Source organism: Chiloscyllium punctatum, chromosome 2, assembly GCF_047496795.1.
Source record: "Chiloscyllium punctatum isolate Juve2018m chromosome 2, sChiPun1.3, whole genome shotgun sequence".
In the NCBI taxonomy this organism is placed as follows: Eukaryota; Metazoa; Chordata; class Chondrichthyes; order Orectolobiformes; family Hemiscylliidae; genus Chiloscyllium; species Chiloscyllium punctatum.
The window spans coordinates 61,397,133-61,419,031 of NC_092740.1; the positions used below are offsets into that span (position 1 = coordinate 61,397,133).

At 40.5% G+C, this 21,899-nt stretch overlaps 1 protein-coding gene across 2 annotated transcripts in view; it reads left to right on the forward strand.

The window, feature by feature from the left end:
• rhobtb3 (Rho related BTB domain containing 3) overlaps positions 1 to 21,899 on the forward strand; it is a 159,502-nt gene that overhangs the window by 69,073 nt on the left and 68,530 nt on the right. Inside the window, exon 4 of one of the 2 annotated variants that reach the window (XM_072583212.1) lies at positions 6,253 to 6,407. In XM_072583212.1, the coding sequence (XP_072439313.1) occupies positions 6,253 to 6,407 (155 nt within the window). Of the gene's footprint in view, positions 1 to 6,249; positions 6,408 to 21,899 lie in introns of both variants that reach the window. The other variant, XM_072583204.1, reaches the window with a different exon arrangement.

Below are 21,899 nucleotides of genomic sequence, written 5' to 3' on the forward strand. Positions count from 1 at the left end.
CCACTGTGCCGCCCATAAAGAATTGAAATCCCTCCAGCTCATGTCCTTTATACCAAAAGTATTTTTTTCACACACTGATTGAATACTGAAATAAGCTAAGGAGACTTTGGCTTCTTTATATAGACAATGAAGCCTTATTCCACCCACTGAGAAAGGAGTCAAATATCACGCGATAATTGTGCAATGTATCAACATTCTAATCTGTCTAATCAACTGCACAGTCATGCATTTACGTTGTAATATTTGGATACGCAAAGAAAATATTTAAAGTACACTTGGAAAATATCCTTCCTGGAAGCAGCCGAAGAGCAAGAGAGTCGACGTTTCAGGCATAACCCTTCTTCAGGTTATGCCTGAAGCACTGACTCTCTTGCTCATCGGATGCTGCCTGACCTACTGTGCCTTCTCCAGCACCATGCTTTTTCAACTGTGGCTCTCCAGCATCTGTAGTCCTCAGTTTCTCCTCATATCTTTCCCTGCAAACATGAATAAAATTAGATATGAACTTATCTGCATTTTGAACAAGTCGAATTCTATAAGCATATGGGGCCAATTTTCCTCAGCTGCTCATGCTCAGTCAGGATAACTGCAGTAGCTATGCACAAGGATAGAGATTGTGCTTTGGGCACAACTGGCAAAATGGGTGCAAATAACCAAACATGCTGTGCTTAGGATATTTTCCCCTGTTTGAAGAAACTGTCTTTCTCTCGAATTTCCACTGAAGCTTATTGGCCTCTCACTGAAAACAAAAGCTGTTATGAACCAGTGCAAAAAAGGCAGCAATCAAAATTCTAATTTACAAAAAAAAACAACTTAAGAACTAATCCTTCACAACTCAGAGAGTGATATGGTGTGGTTAGATAATGCAGGTGAAATGGATTTATCATAAAAATATAAGCATTTTGAATGATCGAGTTAACCTATTGCTAGTGAATAACATGAGTTTCAAATGACTGGAAGTTACTTTTTAAAAATAACTATTTCCTGGTTACGTTAGGGCATAGTAGTTAATTCCTTTGTAAATTGACTTAACTGACATTTAGATTCTTTCAGAAGGTTCTCATTGGTATCCTTGCACCTGAAAGTTCCAAAGTTAAATTCTTAGCCCCCTCAAAGTCCTGAAAATGAACACAGTAAGCAGTAACTCACAATGGTGATTGATTCACCCTGGGAACAGGGCCAATTTTGTGGGCAGTGTCTGCTTCTAACACAATACTTTTAAACAGTTGCAAGATGTTGCAGAAATTTGAGTTGTGTTGAATTTCATATGCATTTTAAAATTTAATTATGTAGTCTTTTGTGCAGATATACCAATTTCAGGCAGCTAAAGTCAAGAAAAGATGGTCTTTGTGTGGAACCCCAGGAGATGGGAGCCATAGTAAATGAATATTTCATGTCAGTTTTTACTGTGGAGAAAGAATGGAGGCGAGAGAACTCAGAGAAGCAAATATTGATGTTTTAAAAAACAGTTCTCATTACAAAGGAAGAAGCTGTCAAGGTCTTAGAGAATATAAAGGTGACTAAGTCTCCATAACTTAATCTCGTGTCCCAGAACACTGTGGGAAGTAAGGGAGGAAATTGTGGGGCCCCTTGCAGAAATATTTGCAATTAATTATAGCCAAGGGTGAGGTTCCTGATAACTGGAGGGTGGCGAGTGTTGTGCCTTTGTTTAAGAAGGTTTGTAAGGAGAAACTGGGGAACTACAGATTTGTGACTTCGGTTTTGGGAAAGTTGTTGGAGGTGGTTCTAAAAGATAAGATTCAGACAGATAAAACTTGATTAGGAATCATCATCATAGTTTTGTGTGAGGAAAATACTGTCTCACAAACCTGATTGAGTTTTTTAGGAAGTTATCAAAAGATTGATGAAGGCAGAGCAGTAGACATTATTTACTTAGACATTAGTAAATAAAGCCCTTGACAAGGTTATGCATGCTAGACTAATTAGTTCTGAGGAAGAGTCACCAGACCCGAAAAGTTAACTCTGATTTCCCTTCACAGATGCTGCCAGACCTGCTGAGCTTTTTCAGCAATTTCTATTTTTGTTGTCATTGGATATATGGCAGGGACAGGTTGGACCGAAGGGTCTGTTTTGATGATGTACATCTCTATGACTCTATGACTCTATATAATTGGCTTAACAGCAGGAGACAGAGTGTGATGGTGGAGTGTTGTTTTTTTGGACTGGAGTCCTGTCACCAGCAGTGTTTCACAGGGATTGGGTTTGGGTCCTTTTATATTTGTCATTTACATAAATGATTTGGATGAGAATAAAGAAGGCATGGTTAGTCAGTTTGTGGATGACACCAAAATTGGTGGCAAAGTAGACAGTGAAGAATATATTCTAAGATTACAAATGGATCTTGATCAAATGGATCAATGGGCTGAAAAATGTCAGATGGAATTCAAGTTGGATAAACCTGAGGTTTTGCATTTTAGTATAACAAACAGGGACAGGGTTTATGCAATTAATGGTAAGGCCTTGGATAATGTTGTAGAACAGAGGGACCTAAGGGTCCAGGTCCATAATTCTTCCAAGTTTGCATGACATATAGACAGGATGGTTAAAATGGCATTTGACAATCTGGTCTTCATTGCTCAATCCTTTGAGTATAAGAGCTGAGATGACACATTGATGTTATACAGGACATTGGTGAGACCTCTTCTGGAGTATGGTGTCCCGTTCTGGTTGCCTTGTCATAGGAAGGATATTACCAAGCTAGAGTGGGTTCAGAAGAGATTTACCAGGATGATGCAGGTGTGGAAGGTTTGAGTTATAAAGAAAGGCTGGATAGGCTGGGTCTTATTTCACTGGAGCATTAGATGGTTGAGAGGTGACCTCATAGAGGTTTATAAAACCATGAGTGTTATAGATAAGGTTAATGGTAGATGGCTTTTCCCTAGGATGGGAGATTTCAAGACTAGGAGGCATATTTTTAAAGTGGGAGGAGAAAGATTTAAAAAAGACATGGGGAGCACATTTTTTACACAGTGGGGGTTCACGTGTGGAATGAACTTCCTGAGGAAGTGATGGGGCTACAGGCACAGTTGCAACATTTAAAAGACATTTGGATAAGTACATGAATCGGAGAAGTTAGGAGGGATGTGGGCAGGTAGGTGGGACTAGTTTAGTTTGGGATTATGTTTGGTATGGACTGGTGGGACCGTAAGGTCTGTTTCCGTGCTCTATGACTCTATAAATTGTCTGACCAAACAGCTAGCATATAAATAGAAGAAATGGGAGCTGGAGTAGATCATACAACCCCCTGAGTCTGAAGTCAATGACAGAACTGCTACAGTGCAGAAGGAGACCATTCAGCCAATTGAAGTACCACTGCTCATCAAATGAGCATCATTGCCCATTGACAAAGTGCTGCTTTTTCCCAACGCCCATGCGCATTGTTTCTACCCAAATATTCTCTTTAAGTCTTCAATTGAACCTGCATCCACCACAATTCCAGACAGTACATTCTATACCTTTTACAACTTACTCTGTGAACAAGCTATTTTTCCCCTAACACATTCGCTCCTTCTGCAAATCATTTTAAATCTGTGCCCTCTGGTTCTTGATCATTTTATGAGTGGGGTCAATCAAGCCTGCTCATGATTTTGAAAACCTCTAATAGATCTCCTTTTAGCCTTTTCTCCAAGGAGAACAATCCCAACTTCTTCAAGTCTATCTTCATAGCTGCAGTTCCGCATCCCTGGACCAAATTGCTTCCCTCCAATGTGTTCACATAATTATACACAATACTCCAACTGAGGTCTAAAATATATATTACAACAAGTTCAACATCACCTTCTTGTTCTTATTCCTTATGCCCTTATTAATAAACCCAAGGTTACTGTATGCAGTATTAATTACTCTCAGCCTGTACTGTCACCTTCATTGATCTGTGCAGTATACCCCCATGACCCTTGGCTCCAGCACCCCATTTAAAAGTATATCCTTTATACTGTCTTTCAATATGATTCCTACTAAAATGCATTACCTTGCATTTTTCTGCATTCAATCTTAACTGCTATCAATCCACCCAGACCTTTTGGAGCTCTATACTCTCCTCCTCACAACTTATAAATATTCCAAGTTTTGTGTCATCTGTTAACTTTGAATTTGAACCCTGCACAATCATGATCTAATTTTAAATCATTAACATGTATCAGGATCCCAACACTAAAACCTTGGAAACTCCACTACAAATCCTCCTTCTGAAAAGTATCCATGTAGCTAATGAGCCTTTTATTCCATGGCCTATAACCTTCCTCACAAATCTCTTGTGTGAAACTTTAGCAAACACCTTCTGGAAGCCAACGCACACCACATCAACTGGGTTACTTTCATCAAACCTATCACCTCTTCAAAAAATATTCATCAAGTTCGTTAAACACAATTTCTCCTCAGAAATACAAGCTGAATCTTTCTAATCAAGCTACCTTTCTTGTGTGATTACTAATTATTTTCCAAATAATTGTCGTTTGAACCCTCCCTACTACTGAGGTTAAACTCACTGCTATGAGAAGTGGCATGGTTTACCTTCCTCTGATATTTCTGCACTACACAATGAAAGAACTGTCAGAATGGAAGGAATGCTGATTGGAACTTCTTCGCAGAAATGTGGTGCTCCCTTTTTGTGTTAAAAAGAAGCATTTTTAAAAAAAATCACTTGTAGGATGTAGGCATCGCTGGCTGGCCACCATTTACTGCCCATCCCTAGTTGCCCTTGAGAAGGTGGTGGCAAGCTACTTTCTTGAATTACTGCAGTCTACCTGGGATGGAACCACAACGTGATGAGGGAGGAAATTCCACGAATTTGACCCAGTGACAGTGAGCGAATGGTGATATATTTCTGAGTCAGGATGGTGTGAGGCTCGGAGGAGAACTTGGAAGTGATGGTGTTCCCACGTATCTGCTGCCCTTGACCTTCTAAATGGTAGTGGTTGAGGGTTCAGAAAGAGCTTTTGAGAGAATTTCTGCAATGTATCTTGTACATAGTACACATTGCTATGACTGAACGCTTGTAATGAAGGGTGCAGGTGCTTGTGGATGTAATGCCAATCAAGGAGGCTACTTTGTCCTGTATGATGTCAGGTTTCTTGAGTGTGTTTGGAGCTGACTCATCCAGGCAAGTGGGGAATATTCCAACACACTCCTGACTTGTGCCTTGTAGATGGTGGACAAGCTTTGGAAGTCTGGAGGTGAGTAACTCAAGACAGTATCCCTAGTCTCTGACTTGCTTTTGTAAGCACAGTATTTACATGATGAGTCAAGTTCAGTTTCTTCAATGGCAACCCCAAGAATATCAATAGTGGGGGATTCAATGATGGTAATGTCATTGAAAATCAAAGGGCAGTGGTTAGACTGTTAGTAGAGATGGTCATTGTTGGTGCAAATGTTACTTAAAACATTTGGGCCATTATATAAGTTAGTTACTTTCTCTAAAATTTAGAAGGCCGTATCAAAACTCAAATAATATTATTTCGAGTCACACCATGGTGAATGCTATATAACTAAATTCAGTTTATCTTGCCATTAAAAGATCTTAAACAAGCCTTGTGTAATTGGAGTTTTACTATGACAACCTTCTAGTTAATGCTGAGACTTTAAATTCAAAGAGTACACTATCACTTGCATCATCATCACTGCAATTATCTGCATATTTTCACTTAAATTTTCTTAAGACAAAGCCTTGTGTGTTGTCTTGGTTCAAAGTCGAACAACAGCAATAATCTTTTATTTGACTTTACAGTCCGAGCAAGAATAAATTGAGTGTATTTCTGTTGAATATATTTTCATTGCAATGCCTAATCATACATGCATGACTCAGATTCTCAAAAATGTAACAATTTCTGGGATATTGTTGTTTCAGGAAGAGCATAGATTCCTCAAGGATCCTGTCCAACAGTTGTCCCTCAACAAATGTCAACAAAAACAAACCAGTTAGATATTCACCTCTGTGCTGTTTGCAGGTTATTGCTGAGTGAAAAATAAATGAGTTATTTAATAATTTATTCAAAGAAGTACTCCTTACATATTCTAATAGCCATTTTATGCAATTTTCACTGTTGGAGACAGGGGACAGTCCTCGTGTATTGAATAGTAAAGATTCTGCTATTTTCAATATACAAATTCCCTAATATTTAATAATTTTATTGTTTCTCTTGACTTCACGTATAGTATGCACAACCAAGTTGTGAGCTTTGTGTAAAGTACTTTGACTTGGAAATTCATTGTGTTTAACATTTTTAACAGAAGAAGGGCCGCCTTGCTCTTGCCCACTGTGTACATCAGATAAAGGGAGCTGTGTTCCTTTCTATGAGGGAATTGAACTGTCTAAAGAAATTGGAGCAGCCTACTTGGAACTTCACAGCCTCAATGACTTTTATGTGGGGAAATACTTTGGAGGAGTGGTGAGCAAAATTGTCATTTTCTTTCTAAAATATGAAGTTTTAAATTGCAGTTTATTTTCTTCATATTCTATTGTTTGATATAATTATTAGTGAAATAATTATCTTGGAGTTTTGTCAATGTGTTTAGTTGCATTGAATTTGTTACTGACGCAGCCTGTGGAGCTGAATTGCTTGCTTGGTATTTTTACTGTTGACTCTTCAAAGTATGCATCATTTGGAGGGGTGTTGGTCTCTCAATTGAGATACCTGTACCAAAATGAATGTATTTAGGTTGCCTGTAAAATATTTTGTCATCTTTTGTCAGATTCCTGTTTTAGAAGTAAGAAAAAAAATAACAGTTTAACTTGCCTAAAATCTTTGGCATCAAGACAACAGTCATTTGTGTAAACCATAAGCTTTTTATGATTGATCTCAAGGCACACCATTGCTGATGATTCACTATTCATTGTGATGATACTACAAGTGCATTGAACTCCTGATTTAATTTCTCTGATGTACTTTTATTGGACTTATTGGTTGTTTTAAATCTGTCCAAGAGAAAGGCTGCAGTAGTGAGTATGGTGGATTCTTTCTTGATTATATGTTTTTGGAGATAAGTCTCTTGATTAAACTTAAAATATAAGCCATAGCTATTAATTTAACCTGGGGCAGTGTTTGTAGAGGAATAAGACAGTGTTATTTTCTGGGTCTGTAGATTGTGTAGGAGCAAAAATGGCCTTTGCAGTGATATGTATTTCTTGTCAGATGTGGGAGTTTAAAGAGAGTTTAAGGGTTACTGCGGATTATATCTGCCATAAATGCTGTTGGATGTAAATCTTATTAGATCGAGTGGATCGGTTGGAGAGACAGATAGAAGCGATGAGGAATTTGCAACAGCAACAGTATGGGATGGATGGCAATTAATAGGAAGGGGGGAAAGTCTCGGATACATTCACATAGCTGGGTTAACTCCAGGAAGGGTGAGAGAGCTTGGCACCTAGGGCAGGAGTCTTTTGTGGATATACTCATTTCAAACAGGCATGCTGTTTTGGAAAATGTAAGGGGTGATGGATTCTCAACGGAACGTAGCATGAACAGCCATGTTTCTGGTATTGAGACTGGCTCAAATGCAATGAGGGGATGTGATCAATTGTGTTAGGGGATTCTGTAGTCCAAGGTACAGACAGATGTTTCTGTGGCCAGCAGAGAAAAAGCAGAATGGTGTGTTGTTTCCCTGGTGCCAGGATGAAGGATGTATCAGAGAGGGTGCAGAATGTTCTCACGGGGGAGAGGGGCCAGCAGGAGGTCATTGTCCACATTGGAACCAACGACTTGGAAGGGAAAAGGTTAACACTCTGAAGGGAGATTACAGAGAGTTAGGCAGAAATTTAAAAAGAAGGTCCTCAAGGGGAGTAATATCTGGATTACTCCCAGTGCTACGAGCTAGTGAGGGCAGGAATAGGAGGATAGAGCAGATGAATGCATGGCTGAGGAGCTGGTGTATGGGAGAAGGAGTCACATTTTTGGATCATTGGGATCTCTTTTGGGGTAGAAGTGACCTGTACAAGAAGGATGGAATGCACCTAAATTGAAAGGGGACTAATATACCGGCAGGGAAATTTGCGAGAATTTAAACTAGTAAGGTGGGGGTGGTGGGACCCAGGGAGATAGTGAGGAAAGAGATCGATCTGAGATGGGTACAGCTGAGAACAGAAGTGAGTCAAACAGTCAGGACAGGCAGGAACAAGGTAGGACTAATAAATTAAACTGCATTTATTTCAATGCAAGGGGCCTAACAGGGAAGGCAGAAGAACTCAGGGCATGGTTAGGAACATGGGACTGGGATATCATAGCAATTACGGAAACATGGCTCAGGGATGGGCAGGACTGGCAGCTTAATGTTCCAGGATACAAATGCTACGGGAAGGATAGAAAGGGAGGCAAGAGAGGAGGGGGAGTGGCATTTTATGAGAAGGGATAGCATTACAGCTGTGCTGAGGGAGGATATTCCTGGAAATACATCCAGGGACATTATTTGGGTGGAACTGAGAAATAAGAAAGGGATGATCACCTTATTGGGATTGTATTATAGACCCCCCCAATAGTCAGAGGGAAATTGAGAAACAAAGTTGTGAGGAGATCTCAGCTATCTGTAAGAATTATAGGGTAGTTATGGTAGGGGATTTTAACTTTCCAAATATCGACTGGGACTGCCATAGTGTTAAAGGTTTAGATGGAGATGAATTTCTTAAGTGTGTACAAGACAATTTTCTGATTCAGTATGTGGATGTACCTACTAGAGAAGGTGCAAAACTTGACCTACTCTTGGAAAATAAGGCAGGGCAAGTGACTGAGGTGTCAGTGGGGGAGCACTTTGGGACCAGCAATCATAATTCTATTCGTTTCAAAATAGTGATGGAAAAGGATACACCAGATCTAAAAGTTGAAGTTCTAAATTGGAGAAAGGCCGATTTTGACAGTATTAGGCAAGAACTTTCAAAAGTTGATTGGAGGCAGATGTTTGCAGGTAAAGGGAGGGCTGGAAAATGGGAAGCCTTCAGAAATGAGACAACAAGAATCCAGAGAAAGTATATTCCTATTAGAGTGAAAGGGAAGGCTGGTAGGTATAGGGAATGCTGGATGACTAAAGAAATTGAGGGTTTGGTTAAGAAAAAGAAGGAAGCATGTGTCAGGTATAGACAGGATAGATTGAGTGAATCCTTAGAAGAGTATAAAGAAAGTAGGAGTATACTTAAGAGGGAAATCAGGAGGGCAAAACAGGGACATGAGATAGCTTTGGCAAATAGAATTAAGGAGAATCCAAAGGGTTTTTACAAATATATTAAGGACAAAAGGGTTACTAGGGAGAGAATAGGGCCCCTCAAAGATCAGCAAGGCGACCTTTGTGTGGAGCCACAGAAAATGGGGAAGATACTAAATGAATATTTTGCATCAGTATTTACTGTGGAAAAGGATATGAAAGACATAGGCTACAGGGAAATAGATGGTGACATCTTGCAAAATGTCCAGATTCCAGAGGAGGAAGTGCTGGATGTCTTGGAACGGTTAAAGGTGGATAAATCCCCAGGACCTGATCAGGTGTACCCGAGAACTCTGTGGGAAGCTAGAGAAGTGATTGCTGGGCCTTTTGCTGAGATATTTGTATCATCGATAGTCACAGGTGAGATGCTGGAAGACTGGAAGTTGGCAAACGTGGTGCCACTATTTAAGAAGGATGGTAAAGACAAGCCAGGGAACTATAGACCGGTGAGCCTGACCTCGCTGGGTGGGCAAGTTGTTGGAGGGAATCCTGAGGGACAGGATGTACATGTATTTGGAAAGGCAAGGACTGATTCGGGATAGTCAACATGGCTTTGTGCATGGGAGTTCATGTCTCACAAACTTGATTCAGTTTTTTGAAGAAGTAACAAAGAAGATTGATGAGGGCAGAGCAGTAGATATGATCTATATGGACTTCAGTAAGGCGCTCGACAAGATTCCCCATGGGAGACTGATTAGCAAGGTTAGATCTCGTGGAATACAGGGAGAACTAGACATTTGGATACAGAACTGGCTCAATGGTAGAAGACAGAGGGTGGTGGTGGTGGAGGGTTGTTTTTCAGACTGGAGGCCTGTGACCAGTGGAGTGCCACAAGGATCGGTGTTGGATCCTCTACTTTTTGGCATTTACATAAATGACTTGGATGCGAGCATAAAAGGTACAGTTAATAAGTTTGCAGATGAGACTAAAATTGGAGGTGTAGTGGACAGCGAAGACGGTTACCTCAGATTGCAACAGGATCTTGATCAGATGGACCAATGGGCTGAAAAGTGGCAGATGGAGTTTAATTTAGATAAATGTGAGGTGCTGCATTTTGGGAAAGCAAATCTTAGGCAGGACTTATACACTTAATGGTAAGGTCCTAGGGAGTGTTGCTGAACAAAGAGACCTTGGAGTGCAGGTTCATAGCTCCTTGAAAGTGGAGTGGCAGGTAGATAGGATAGTGAAGAAGGTGTTTGGTATGCTTTCCTTTATTGGTCAGAGTATGGAGGACAGGAGTTGGGAGGTCATGTTGTGGCTGTACAGGACATTGGTTAGGCCACTGTTGGAATATTGTGTGCAATTTTGGTCTCCTTCCTATCAGAAAGATGTTGTGAAACTTGAAAGGGTTCAGAAAAGATTTACAAGGATGTTGCCAGGGTTGGAGGATCTGAGCTACAGGGAGAGGCTGAACAGGCTGGGGCTGTTTTCCCTGGAGCATCGGAGGCTGAGGGGTGACCTTCTAGAGGTTTACAAAATTATGAGGGGCATGGATAGCGTAAATAGACAAAGTCTTTTCCCTGGGGTCGGGGAGTGCAGAACTAGAGGGCATAGATTTAGGGTGAGAGGGGAAAGATATAAAAGAGACCTAAGGGGCAGCGTTTTCACGCAGAGGGTGGTACGTGTATGAAACGAGCTGCCAGATGATGTGGTGGAGGCTGGTACAATTGCAACATTTAAGAGGCATTTGGATGGATATATGAATAGGAATGGTTTGGAGGGATATGGGCCGCGTGCTGGCAGGTGGGACTAGATTGGGTTGGGATATCTGCTCGGCATGGACAGGTTGGACTGAAGGGTCTGTTTCCATGCTGTCCATCTCTATGACTGTATAACTGTATGACTCCAGATTGTCGTCACTGGTGTACTGTCTTGGTGTGTTAAGGGATATGGCTGGAGATACATGCAAGGTTTTTATTGACCTCACAAATCCTTCAGCAATCCTGGAGTATTGACCTTTAACACTGAAGTTAAAAGTAAAACTCAGTGTTGAAAGTCTGAAATCAAGAGATAAGGTTTTGGAAATACTCAGCCAGCCTTTCACAAATGAAGTGAGAAAAAAAAGGTTAATGTTTAAGAGAAATTAAACTTTGATAAAGGGTTATACCTAAAATACATTTAGATGCTGATGGAGGAACTGTTTATAATATAACATTTTAAAAATTATATTTGGATGATTAAGCTAGCAAAAGCAGATAAATTGATTTTTATAATGTATTAGTCAATCAAAACTAATTTTCTTTTATAGCCAATTCATGATGATTTTTGTTACTTCATATTATGAATGTGCAAGTATGTAAATTCACCAGTGCCTCAAAGTGCTGTGGAGATTTAGAAGGTGCCACTGTGGTGAAAACTGTAGCCAATACATAGCCACAGAGGAAGGAAAAAGCAGAATCATCATTGATTTTATTGCATGCATTCTAAGAATTACCTATTGAGTGGTGCAAACAGTAAGATGGCACTTGCTAATACACTTCATTGAGTTGAATTGATATGTGAGAAGGCAGGCAGTAGTAAAAGAAAGAGGGAAATTTCATGTGATTTCCTTTAGAATAAATTGGATTTAGTCAGAAAACATTGATAGATACATAAAAGTGGAGAATTATTACACCTCATGATGTAATCTACTTAATAATACATTGAGAGAATCAGGAGGATTGGTGAGCATAAGGTGTAACATTTTCATTGGATGGTATATTTTCAATGGAACTATGCCTGGATAACTACATCTGTTTAAACTCCTTTGAAAAAATAAATGTTTGGAGAAACTTAGAAAGACATGTGTAATATATCCGTGAACAGTAATTACTTAACTCTATCATTTCAAAATATTTCTTTCAGCTTCATTAAATGTAATTTCTCCTCCTCAACGGTTGCATGTGTACTCTGTGCATTGAATTATTTCCATAGCAGTTTTAAAAATAATTCTAGTAGCTTCACTAAAGGATGGAGAATAGGCCTCTATGGGGTGGCTGGCACTTGATTTCAAAGATAGTAAACTGAATGTCCTCTTCTATATCCTGAGGTGAGAAAGAACAGTAAATTGGACAAAGGGTGAAGAGAACATCGTGATACCAAAGGGTAATCCCAAGGGTTAATTTACACAGTAGTAACCTTGCAAGAAAGCTAGTGGACCTTTATTTGAATTGGATACAGAAATTATTGGCTCTGCAATGGAAGGATGATGCATTTCACCAGATTACAAGCCATGTGTTGAGGGTGAAATATCATTAGTTATAAAGTATAAAATTAACATTGCTGGCAAGAGTTCAAAATAAATGTTTGAGAAATGGTGCAGTTTCTATCTTTGCTTGAATTACTTTTGCCACAGTTTGGAAGTGATTTCTCTCATCTCCTACAAAAGGGAGCTGAGTGATGAGTTAGAAACACAGGTTAAACATTGTCAGTAATACACAGCAACATCCATAACATTTTGTAATATTGCGCTCCCTACTGGGGAAGTGTTGATGAATTTAGTTAATAACGTCTGCTTTCTCTGAATCCACGTTGTGAGTTTTTCCCTTTGCATTAGACATCACAGTCAATTTTCAGAAAGAGGCCATAGGCAATCATAGAGGGTTTGTTAATGTAGTGTGTAGATGCTGTTTACAAGGAAAAGTGCCTTGGATCAGTTTCTGGATGTCTCTAGTCACTGCTATTTATTTTTACACTTTGATCTTAGTTATTGTTGTTGGTTGGCTTCATTGGCTATCTAGAGGTTGACATTTTGCTCTATGGCTTGCATGACATATCTTGAGAACTTGTGGAATATTCCAGACAGCATATTAATCCTGGAAAATCAAGTTAGACTCTTCTAACAAGGTAATTCAGCCACCTGATTCAGAAATGTAATGTCTATGTTCCATCATAACCCTTGTGGAAATGTGGTTTTTACAATATGTAGTTGTTATCAGCTAAGTATGCAAAGATTTCTGCAAAGAAAGTGTACTACTGCAATTTCCTGTTTTGCACACATCAGAACAAACAAAAGAATACCAAATTTCCAACAATCACAACAATGTATAGGGAGGGAAGGGTGCTAATTAGTTAGCAAGTCGATGCTGAATGACCAAGGTCATAGAGAAAGCAAATAGACTTGCTGGGTAATACAAACAAGGTGCAAGGGTTGAACAAAATCTTATTGGTTATAGCAAATGGATCCCTGCATATGAATGATAGAATATTTCTAACTATAAATGAGCCATTTTGTAAGCTTGACGGATTATCTTAAAATGGTTGTCAGTGCAGCTCATAGCTTTCAGGATTGTTCAGCAAGCACTTATCAAAAGCAGAACCTTATGTGACAGTCAAGACTTTGTTTTGGATTTTGCTGACCATGGATTTCTTGATCATGGCCTGAACACTGCCAGTTATGAATAATTGAAGACAAATCATGTTTGGTTCACTCAACAAGTTGTTGGGATGTGGAGTCTATGTACCTAACCTTACACCAGTGCTGAAATTGATACAATTATATGGTAGGCAGAGCAATATTTTGGACTTAAAGCAGCTTATTGTTAGTGAAAAATGCCATTCACATAGCCCCTGCATAGTAATGGCATTAAATGACTTGCCTCATATTATTCCAATATTTTAGGTAATTTTCCCTTTAGGTAAAATTACCATAGTACCAGAGGACCATGGTTCTCTCATCAGAGAGAATTGACTGTTGATGATTTAACTTGAGGGTCAGTACATCATAGGTAAGGGGTGAGATTGAGAAGGTGGAACTTTCAAGGCAACTGCAGCCAGTACAGGAATTGAACCTAACTCTCTCTATATCACAAACCAGCCATCCAGCCAACTGAACTGTCACCCACTTTGACTTTACAATCTATTTAAAAATATACAGGGTACTTTTCAGGTCAGAAGGTGCCAGCCTTTTGCCCAGTTACAACTTTGTGTGCTGCACAGACAGCAATGACCTGATAAATATAGCCATAATCTTACAGGACAGCTTTAATGCACTCTATTTCTGCATAAAGCTTGTAAGGTAAACAAATGGCACTTTCCTCAATCTGTTGGTTCCGATATCCACTATAGGTTCCCCATAACTTTCTGTGATAAACTACCCTCACCGGTCAATATGCATTGGGATTCATTTGGCTAATTGACCTGATTTATATACAAGATTGGTCTCAAGTACAGTTCTATAAATCAGAGTTATTTGTCCAGCAACTGATGTTTAGTAAGCTGAAAATACCAAAAAAAACTAGAAAATGAGTTGGAGGGATTTGCCAGCACTCACAGGATATAAACATTATGACATATTGAAGGTCTTTCCAGTTTGACCTTTGATTATTGCAAAAGGACACACCTGTTTTATATGGATATCCTTTTTGTTATGAAGGCGTAATTATAGAAAATGTCTTCATTTAAATATCTGTTCCAGAAAAAAAATCATGTATTTCTGCTGAAAACAATTACACACAAAAATGGATAGAGCCCACCCACATCAGTTTGCCACTAAATTGGCAGACCAAAGATTAAAACCACCATACCCATCTCAAACTCATATTTCCCTTCTCACATTAAAATGCTATTGAAGATATGAGTATATCTGAACTTAAATGCACAAACACAAACTACTTTCTTGGGAGTTGAGAGTTTTGCAGGAAATATGAAATTAATTCCCCACCACTCCTGTCACCAACAATCTCCTGTAACCATCTATTATTTCAATTTTCAATTAGTCAGCAAGCCCACTGCTGAGAAATTAGATCTCCAAAATGAAATCTGATGCTGTGAGTTTAATTTTACCAGAAATTGGCAAATTGTGGATTCTGAAGGCCTACAAGACCTTCTCTCTACAAGGCCTAGCCTATGTTTTCACTCTATCTTCCCAAACCTGCCTCATTACCTCTGCATCATTCCTAATGACACAGGTTTTACTCTCCTACTCTCCATAGGTAGACACACTGGCCATTGCCAAGATCTCCTAAGAATCTGGGTGCGGGCACCATATTTAAAGTTCGGCAGTCAGCCAACTGGCAATCCGGAGTTGAAGCAGTCCATGCGCACATGCAGCAAGCCCCAGACAATAAGCAGGTTCAGGCTAACAAATGACAAGTAACATTCATACTACACAAATGCCAGACAATGGCCATTTGTACCAAGAGAGAATCTAACCATCACCCTCAATGTTCAATGGCTTCACCATCACTGAATCCCCCACTCTCAACATCCTGAAGCTTACCATTGGCCACAAACTGACTGCACTGGCCTTATAAATACTATGTCTTCAAAAGCAGATCAGAAGCCAGGAATCCTGCAATGAGTAACTCGCCTCCTGACACCCCAAAGCCTACTATCACTCTGTCTATAAGGACATGGGCAGCAGGAACACCACCATCTGTAAGTTCCCCTCTAAGCCATTCACCATCCTAATTGGAAATATATCACCATTCCTTCATTGTCACTGAATCAAAATTCTGGCTCCCTCCCTAGCCCTCAATTATAGTTTTGCCGACAGCACTTGAAATACAACATTTCAAGAAGACAGATCGCCACCACTTTCTCAAGGGCAACCAGGAGTGGGCAATTAATGCTGGTTCTGTCAGCAACACCCACTTCCCATGAATGAATAAAGACAAAGAAAGCTGCCTCAGTGGTACATTTGGCCCAGACATGTCGGATAAGAGTAAATTAATGTCCTGCTTTGCTCAAAGGGATTTTTTAGTCCCAGTAAATGGATTGGTGCTAAGGAGACCACCCTCTTCTCTAGGACTAGGAAAAGAGGCCATGATACCAGACCCTGCCAGTTGTTGATCGTGATCAGTAATGTTCATGGTCTGGAGGCATGCACAGCAGTGCTGTAAGATGTTCAGTTACCTTCTCCACTTCATAAAGATAAGCACTACCTCTGCTATCTCTCTCTCACTGTATCTCTGCTACTGCACACATACCTCACCATGGCTCATTGACCACCAATCACCATTGCATCTCACTAAATGCCCCTCTCTCGACTTCTTGCCCTGTGTGCCTTCTGCACCGCTGCACCTCCATGCTCTTGGATGTGGTCTGTCTGTTTGTGGTGGTCAGGGGGTTTGTACCTCTAGAATCCAGACAGTGGGGAATCCAGACAGCCCTATGGAACTAATGCAACCAGTCTGGGAGTTGTGAGTAGTCAGTGGAAAAGCTGGAATCACCAGGTACAATGCTCTGACTTTTATGACACAAGTTGTTGCTGTCTAGTTTCTATTCCAGCAGGTGGGAGAATACAACAGCATCCAAATAAGGAGGGGCTAGGTAATAATGAGATATTAATGGATGCTAATGCATTGCCTGTCATGAGTGAGAATCTAACCTCGCCATCCAACACTTGGTTGGAAAATGGAATGTTTGCTCTTGATGACAAGATTTAATATGATTTTCCCAATTTTCTCATCAAACCCATGTTGTTTAATGCCTGGGAAGATTCCAGCCTTTGAACGTAAATACAACATGGCAACAAAAATCTTTCATGAAGAGAATGCAGGACTTCTCAGACATGTCTGAAAACCAAGTGTTCATAATATTACTCTGCTTGCGCTGGGAATTCAGAATTACTGTGAATTAAATCCAATCTCTAAAACTGGTAAGAGCACTAAACTTTCAGAGTGTAAATTTACCCACAGCTGTTAAAATCAGAAAACAATCATGATGTTAAATATATTCCTTCAATACTGCAAGGGTCTATATCTAGAGAAGAAACAGAACATGTAGAATTACTGCTGTCATCAGCAAATAAATATCATAACTTGGATTTTTTTTTTCTAAATTAACACCCTCCTTTGCTGTAATTAAATCTGCTAGTTACTTTTAATATTTAAATAATAGCTTAATAATATGTCATGTTATTATTATGTTGTTATTGCAATTCAAAAATCATATATCCATAATAACTGGAAAGGTATGAAATTATCTGAACTTCACCCGCTATTAAACAAAGAATGCAAGAGGTGTTATAGATTAAAACTGAGAAGGGCAAAGAAGATCAAAGAAGGAATGCCAGGAAAATCTGAACCAGATTGTCTGTATTCACTCTTCAATTATATCTGCAGGCCGCTGTCACAGATACTTGCCAATCTCCAAAGGGGATGATCTTTTTTCAGATCTGCCATCTGTACATTGGTAAATGTAGACAACCTTTAGAATAAAGATGACCCTGGGAGTGACAGCCTAGATTATGTTCTCCTACAACTTTCCTGCATTAATTTCCTTCCCAGCACCAAGATCAGCTGGATAAAGACCAGCTGCAGTATTGCCCAGATTGCCAGTCACAGCTCTCTCAGATGGCTTCCCTGATGTATTATGCAGTAGAGACAGCTTGTTTTTTTTTAAATATCTTACCTGCTGCATAGCAACAACCTCACAACACATCAGCCCTATCTTACTGTATTGCTGTGTTTTGCTCTGTATTCATATAGTCATTTCATAGACCATTCCACTAATTGTACAGCATATAACTGCACAATGAGGGGTTCTTCTGGTAGTGTCACTACCTCTGAGCCAGTCAGATAAATTCAAGTCTCTCCTGGCCCAGAGGTATGTTATAACATATCCAAATAGGTTGATTAATAAATAATTAACAGTGCTTTGTTGGGGGGCTTTGCTGTGCAAAGCATCAGGAAGAGTTCCATGTGAAAGAAGAATTTCTTTTCTAAATTTTAAACCCTAACTGTCATCCTGCATTGTCATAAATCTCAGACATAAAACGGTTCTGCTTTTCTGAGAAAGGAAATAAGGTAGTTGAAAGTTGTGGAATACTTGGCATCATTATAATACTTCAGTTCAGTGTGCTCCTGAAATAATTCTTTTGATATTGTGTGCCCCATGGATGTGCTTTCGATGCTTTGGCATGTAATGTATGTTGGGTGCCTAGTCCACCTCCTCCCGCTCACCCTCAATGTATGAAGGCTTGGCAGATGCCGACATTGACAGTCCACTGCCCCCCTCCCTATATATAACCAAATAAATAAAGGTGAATTGAACTTGTTTAGTAGCTCAGTTGACTCTGATAATGTGCTTCTGGATTAGTGGTGCTGGAAGAGCACAGCAGTTCAGGCAGCATCCAAGTAGCTTCAAAATCGATTCATCAGGAATAAAGGCAGTGAGCCTGAAGCATGGAGAGATAAACTAGAGGAGCCTCCGATAATGTGCTGTCTATGCCAAATTCCCAGGTGGTATTGGCAGTGGGCTGGAGAGTTCAAGCTGCTTTTTTAAAAGACAATGTGAAAGATATGCGGGGTTACCATCTTAAGGTCGTGTCCTTTGTGTATCGAGGGCACTCCACCCCCTTCCTTTCCACTCACTTGCACTTGTGGAGTCCATCCCTCCACTGCAATTTTTATACTCTCTCCTTTTACTGTAACAATACATTGTGATTACTTCCCTTCTTTCTATTTGGTCTGTCACCATGATTTTATTTTTCCGCTGTGTTTGATAAAATTCATCATCATCACAGTAAGGACTTCTTTGTTGATCTCACAAAGGCATTTGGTACTGTCATCAGAGCAGGACCCTACAAGATTTTATGGAAAATTGGCTGTCCACCAAAGCTCTGCAGTCTCATCTACTCATTACATGACAACGTGCAGTGCATGGTATAGTTTGACAGCTCCACTTCCGACAGTTTCTGAGCACAGAATAGAGTGAAACAGCATTGTGGCCAAGCCACAACTCTGCTTGGTATCTTGTTTTTCCTGACCTTCACCTTCCCTGCAGATAAGGAAGGATTATATTTGCTTACTAGGTCAGATGGCAAGCTCTATAATCTATCAAGAGAAAGCAATATGTGAAACAATAGGCTGATCTCTTCTATTTGCAGCTGAAGTGCGGTAGCAAGTGGGTTTCATGAGACTGAATGCCACCTTTCTTAGGTGTGTTTTCTGTAGACGTTTATCATAGAACCCCTACAGCATGGAAGCAGGCCATTCAGCCCATTGATTCCACACAGACCCTCTATATCCCACACAGACACGCCACCCCCTCCCCTTACCCTATCCCTATAACCCTGCATTTCCCATGGCTAATTCACCTAGCCTGCACATCCTTTGCCATCGTGGACAATTTAGCATGGCTAATCTACCTAACCTGCACACCTTTGGACTGTGGGAGGAAACTAGAGCATCCGGAGGAATTCCATATGATCACAAGGAGAATGTGCAAACTCTACACAGACAGTTGCCTGAGGGTGGAATCGAACCCAGGTCCCTGGTGCTGTGAGGTAACAATTAAAACCACTTAATCACCGTAGATGAGTTCTTAGTAAGTGAAGAAGACGAGACTTTGTACGAGAATGTGTCCTCAGAGTAGTGGCAGATTGAGTGCCTGGCACAGTTACTGAGCAATTTTCAGGAGAGCAACCTTACAGGAGATTTCTTCATTGAGTGTTTGAAGGTCAGTGACACGGTGCATCAAACTAACTCTTCACTTCATATCCTGAAGGAGTACAAGGGGACAGTTCAGCTGGGAACCAGGTAGAGAGAAACATCAAGCTTCATCTGATAATAAGTTCCTGTTATGAAAGTAACAAAATGCAACCTATGAACAGAGATTGTCAGATTTTTCTAGAAATGAAATGCAGCCAGTTCTTGCAATATGCGATGAATTAGCATATCCTTAAAATTCATTCGTGAGATGTGGTTGTCTCTGACGGGGCCAGCACTTATTGCCCATCTCTTGTTTCCCTTTAGCAGGTGATGGTGAGCTGCCTTCTTGAACTGCTGCAGTGTATTTGGTGGTGGTAAGCCCACAATGTGACTAGGAACATAATGTCAGGATTTTAAGCCAGCAACGCTGAAGGAACCATCCAAGTCAGGATGATGAGTGGCTTGTAGTGTTCCATGTATCTGCTGCCCTTGTCTTTCTAGATGGAAATGGTTGTGGGTTTGGAACATGTTGTCCAGGGAACCTTGGATAATGCCATCTTGAAATAGGCTATTACACAAAATACCGAGACATGGGATTGAGGGTGATTTAATGGTTTGGATCAGAAATTGGCTAGCTGAAAGAAGACAGAGGGTAATGGTTGATGGGAAATGCTCATCATGGAGTTCAGTTACTAGTGGTGTACCACAAGGATCTGTTTTGGGGCCACTGCTGTTTGTCATTTTTATAAATGACCTGGATGAGGGTGTAGAAGGATGGGTTAGTAAATTTGCGGATGACACTGAGGTCGGTGGAGTTGTGGACAGTGCTGAACGATGTTGCAGGCTACAGAGAGACATAGATAAGCTGCAGAGCTGGGCTTGAGAGGTAAATGGAATTTAAATGTGGAAAAGTGGTGATTCACTTCAGAAAGAGCAACAGGAATAAAGAGTACTGGGCTAATGGTAAGATTCTTGGCAGTGTAGATGAGCAGAGACATCTTGGTATCCATGTACATAGATCCCTGAAAGTTGCCACCCAGTTTGCCAGGGCCCTCTAACTGATGGTGGTCTTTGTGGACTTTGGTGCGGACTACTCCCAAAAGCATTGAGACATGGCAGCTTACTTGCTGCACGTGCATAACTGCTGGCACATGATGCAAGTGCAAGATGAATACAGCAGCCTGCTGTACTGCAAGATGTACACTGCTTAACTGAGGACTGCTGACCAGGAAGGAAAGCTGCTTGCTTGTGTGACTGCATTAATTGGCACAGCATGGCAAAGCATGAGCAAGCAAGTAGGTGCCACGTGGGCGAGCAGATACAGCCTGGGAACCCGGTATCTGCTGCTGCTTCTAAAGTCTCCGTAGAAACCTTTTAGGGTCAGATGTTGCTGCACCCTGCTATGCAGCTTTGTTCCTTCAGAACGTCCTGCAAGTGGATCAGAAAGGTACAGCCATGGTCATGAGGAGCTGACAAATACAGGATGCCAGTGGCTGTGAACGAGAGGTGCATGTGGATCATGCCCTGAGATGTTATTTAATCTGAGCAACATAGAAGCTCTTCGCAGTCTGTGGTCAGCTGAGTTGCCAGGTATATACTTTGATTTCTGAGTTGAGAATTCCTGATGTCGAGCTTATTTGGTGCTTTTGGTAAAGTTAGAAACGGAACACTGATGAGTTGAGTTCGGATATTAATAAAGAATTTAAAAGCAGTAATCCCCTTAACAGGCAATTCACTGCTGCTGAGTGAAAAACCTGACACGCCACTCAGCAAATGCATAAAAGCTCCAGCAAGTGGCGTCTGATATTAAGACAGACCTTGCTGGACGTCTCTTCTGATTCTGCCACAAATTTTGCCATAGCCTAGTTTTCCAGTGGCGTTCAGTCTGCCATGGTCTGGGATGAATTTACAATAAAAACTGAAAGAACTGCAGATGCTATAAATCAGAAACAAAAATAGAAGTTGCTGTAAAAGCTCAGCAGGTGTGGCAGCATCTGTGAAGAGAAATCAGAGTTAATGTTTTGGGTCCAGTGACCCTTCCTCAGAATAGAGTTTACAATGATCTTTTGTGTTCTGCATGGATAAGTGCCTCATCTTCACTCCACAACCACATCGTCACAGAGTCCCCACTCATTTTAACTCTGTCACTGCACACATCTCTCACCAGGCCTCATGGATTACAACTTTGAAAGGCTGCATTAAATTCAACCCATTGTCTTGACTTAAAATCTGCCCACCCTCTTTTGTTGCACAGTCTTCAGCATCAAAGGGAACAGGGTCGCCCAGGTGTTTCCAGTTGATATTGTGAACAATGATCCCATCTTTTTGTTCACAGTA